Below are 3,883 nucleotides of genomic sequence, written 5' to 3' on the forward strand. Positions count from 1 at the left end.
AAAATCAAACTTTGAATTTCAAAGAGATATTGTTCCCAAATGTCCCATGTTTTCTAACCACTGTTGCCAAACATGCTTTGGTGGTAGAAAAGTTTGAGAAACACTGTGCTAGATTATTTCATCACCTAGCACCAGCAGGCTTGTCCTCCTGGCACACCTAATTTCATTCCCAGTATGGCCATAACTAAAGTGGTGTACTCTCATTTTAAGTAGATTATCCTCTCAGCTGATGGCTTTCCTGTTTCAGCATGGGGTTTGGGCACAAAGTGGAGTTTGTTCTTGGTATAATTTTCTCTGAATACTTTTCTGACTCAGACTTTGCCCTGTTGCCTTCTGAGAGGCATAAAATATGTTTATGGCATTGTTATTCCATATTACAAGTGGTATGGGGGCTGTCACAATTGATTTGGGGAGGAAGTACTACAAGTAAAGAAGCTCAATTAGGAGAAAGTGTATTTAAGGTAAAATAAGAAGATTGGTCGTTGTGAAGTGCAGGGCTTAGACAGCGGATCAGTAGGAAAGAAGGCTGAATGGAGCAGTCTACTGAGTGAGGGCTTTGAATGGCAGGAAGAAGAGTTTGTACTTTAAGTGATAGAAGTATGAAACATACTCCGTTTTTGGTGTGAAAGTCTCAAACAATGGAAAATATTCACTACTAGGTGTGTTTTTTGGTGGCCTCTTGTTCCATTGTCTTTCAGAATATTTATTTTCTGAATTTAGAAGATTGCGCCCTCCCTTGAAAGGCTCCAGGTAGTATGTGTTTGATTCCTTCCACCAGTTAAGATTAAACCAGCAAAGATACATCACGGAAAAAGAACATATGTATAATAACACCATATAATTATTCAGTGAGGTCATGCATGTTTAAAATGTTTTATTGAGCATTTATCATCGATGAACTGAACTTTGCTAAGAAACTGTGAAAAATGTCTTTCCCTCACTTAAGTGTGAGCCACAACATGACTTACTGAAGCCATTCTCTATTGTTGTTATAAATAACTAAAGTCAGAAGTGACAAATTCTTCTTCTCTTTCAAAGATGTCTCAGTTTTGATTAATTCTTAATCCCAGGACTTTCTTTAGGGCATCTTTCATGTCTTTGTTTTGGAGACTATAGACAACAGGATTTAACAGGGGAGTCACCGCTGAGTATACCAACGTGACAGTCTTCTGCATTCGTGCTGGATTCCCTGATGTTGGACTCACATGCATCACCATAAGGGTTCCATAGAATAGAGACACCACCATGAGGTGGGACCTGCATGTGGAGAAAGCTTTAGTTTGACCAGTACCAGAAAGAACACAAAGCACAGCTCTGAGTACCAGAGTGTAAGATCCCAAGATGGAAAGGAAGGGCCCAAAGATAATCACCGAGTTGAAAGTGTAACAGATAAGCTCAGTGGAAGGAGCAGGGATGCAGGCTAGTGCAAACAATGGGCCTGGGTCACACACAAAGTGGTCAATGATGTTGGATCCACAGAAGGGAAGTTGGGAGATACGAATAATGGGGATTGGATAGTAGAGAAATCCACTCACCGAGCAAACACAGACCATGATCACACAGAACTTTCCAGTCATGATGGAGGGGTAATGTAGTGGGCGACAGATGGCCAGGTACCGATCATAAGCCATAACTGATAAGAAGAAACCCTCTGTTGTACCCAGGGAAAAAAAGAAATAGAATTGGAGGAAGCATCCAGTGAAGCAGATGGTCTTGGTGTCAGAGAGGATGTTGACCAGCATGTTTGGGACAGTGGAGGAAACATACCAGATCTCTAGGAAGGCAAAGTTTCCCAAGAAGATGTACGTGGGTGTGTGAAGCTGCCTGTCCCATTTCACTGCACAGACAATAGCCCCATTCCCCAGCAGGGTCAGGAGACAGACCACCAGGATTAATGAGAAGAAGAAGTTCTGCATCTTCCTTTGACCAGGGAAACCGAGGAGGACAAACTCAGTCACAAAATGCATTGTTGTGTTCTGGGATTGCGAAGCTGTTAGAGAAACAGAAGTAACCAAGGAGTGAATAATAATGAACATTTGTAGGTTTGGTAACAAATTGCTTGAAAACGTACGAAGTATTTTTACACACATTATCTCATTTGGTCTTCCTAATGACCCTTCGATTTGTAGGGAGGTGTGCTTTATTCTTCTCTTTTACAGATAGGGAAACTGAAGTTCAGAGAGATTTAAGGGGTTTACTTGAATGTGCAGTGTCGTTAACTCCTAGATACACTAGCCCATTTGGAGATGGGTTTGGAACAAACCCCACTTCATTTCATATGAATATAATTTCGAATATTCTAATATAATTTCTCTTGCAGGCCACCATTTTCCCTGGCTCATTTCCCCCTAAGCTGCACTTGGGGGTGCTTTACATCATGACTGGGCTCTTGAGGTACTTACACCCAGGTATTTCAATTTCTTTAGTATATAAAATCATGTGCTTTCATTTTTGCTAGGAATTAAGCCATAAATGCCATAACTTGTCCATTCATCATCTTGCTTTCACCTAAATTAAATAATGAATAGAGGGGTCACCTTAGGACAGGCTGAGACCAGAAAGATCTTTCTCATATTGGCTGAATTAGGAGTTGAGAGTTGAGACAGGACTATAAACTTGGATATTTTGCTAACAACCTTCCTAAAACTATTGGTCCAGGCTTATTTCTATGTCCTCAAGTTTCCTGGGTAAAGTTCAAGATCTTTGGCTCGGTAAGCCACTATCAGTATTTTAAATTTAGCAATTTATTGACTACAAACATAGAATAATTGACCATATTATTTCTTAACGTCACTGTTAAGATACTCACAAAATTGCATCTTTCTGCCATTGTACAGTCTTCAGAGCAAAAGTGGCCTGCTTCTCCATATTTGATTAGACCTGGAGCTAACTCAGAGGATAAATGTTTTATTGCCAAGGTAACTTTGGATATTTGTATTAATTAACAGTATTTTTACAATGAAGAAAATATTCTTTCTAATAAACATGATTTTTATGAAAATCTAAATTTTATCTAAGTGATTTAGTTCAATGGACTGTAATTATGATGACCATCTGTATAAAAATTTCTAGGAAAGTTGTAATTTCAAATATACTTCCCATAACTACACCTGTATTTGCCAGACCACATGCTGTCTTTTTGGCTGGAAAATATAGTTACTGGGCTTGCAATAAAAAAAAGTTGAATGCTGAATGTAAATTGTAGCACATTATCCATTTAGACAGTTAACAAATGTTTATTCACCGTTTATTATACTCCTAGCAGTGTGTTAAGTTCTGGGGTACAATGGTAAACATGAAAAATAAAATTTCTTCCCTTTTGGAACTTCTTGTTTATAAAAGCAGTCAGGACTGCCACCTACATCTATACAGTAATTTCTCTATGTGCCAGGGGCTTCCTCGAACTGTATGTTTCAAAGCATGCCCACATATATGCTGTGGGCCTGAAAACAGATATTTATTTCAGTTAGAAATAACTTAGATAAATCTATGTAGTGAGGGTAGTAGCATGATAGCAAACTTTATGTGATATAAATGAGATATTTTGGGGTTTTCAAGACAGTAGGCAGAGACATGAGACATGAATTGACTTAGTCTACCCCCAGACCAGGAAGTTATGGCACCAAGAAGAGAAATATAATTCCAATTCATGGTTTTTTACCTGGATCCAGACCTCATAAGTCTTAACTCCCACTTGGTCACTTGACTTCATAATGTTCATCATCTTTGCACATTTATGCTGTAGTGAAATTTTAGTTATCTGTGGAATACAGGATCAGAGAAAGATGGATAAATGAACTTCACAGGTAACTTGAAATCTTACTGCATACCTTTCTACCGCCTCCACCTCCAAAGTACATCTATTCTTAGCTCAAATGGTGAA

The 3,883-nt window shown here is 38.7% G+C and overlaps 1 protein-coding gene across 1 annotated transcript; it reads right to left on the reverse strand.

The window, feature by feature from the left end:
• Positions 1–1,043: 1,043 nt before the first annotated feature.
• Positions 1,044–2,036, reverse strand: LOC101409037 (olfactory receptor 11H6-like). Its single transcript, XM_014781008.2, has one exon. It carries the CDS (start codon positions 2,034–2,036, stop codon positions 1,044–1,046), a length of 993 nt encoding a protein of 330 aa, XP_014636494.2.
• Between the last annotated feature and the right edge of the window lie 1,847 nt (positions 2,037–3,883).

Source organism: Ceratotherium simum, chromosome 3 (genome assembly GCF_057802395.1).
Source record: "Ceratotherium simum simum isolate JZ-2026a chromosome 3, ASM5780239v1, whole genome shotgun sequence".
In the NCBI taxonomy this organism is placed as follows: domain Eukaryota; kingdom Metazoa; phylum Chordata; class Mammalia; order Perissodactyla; family Rhinocerotidae; genus Ceratotherium; species Ceratotherium simum.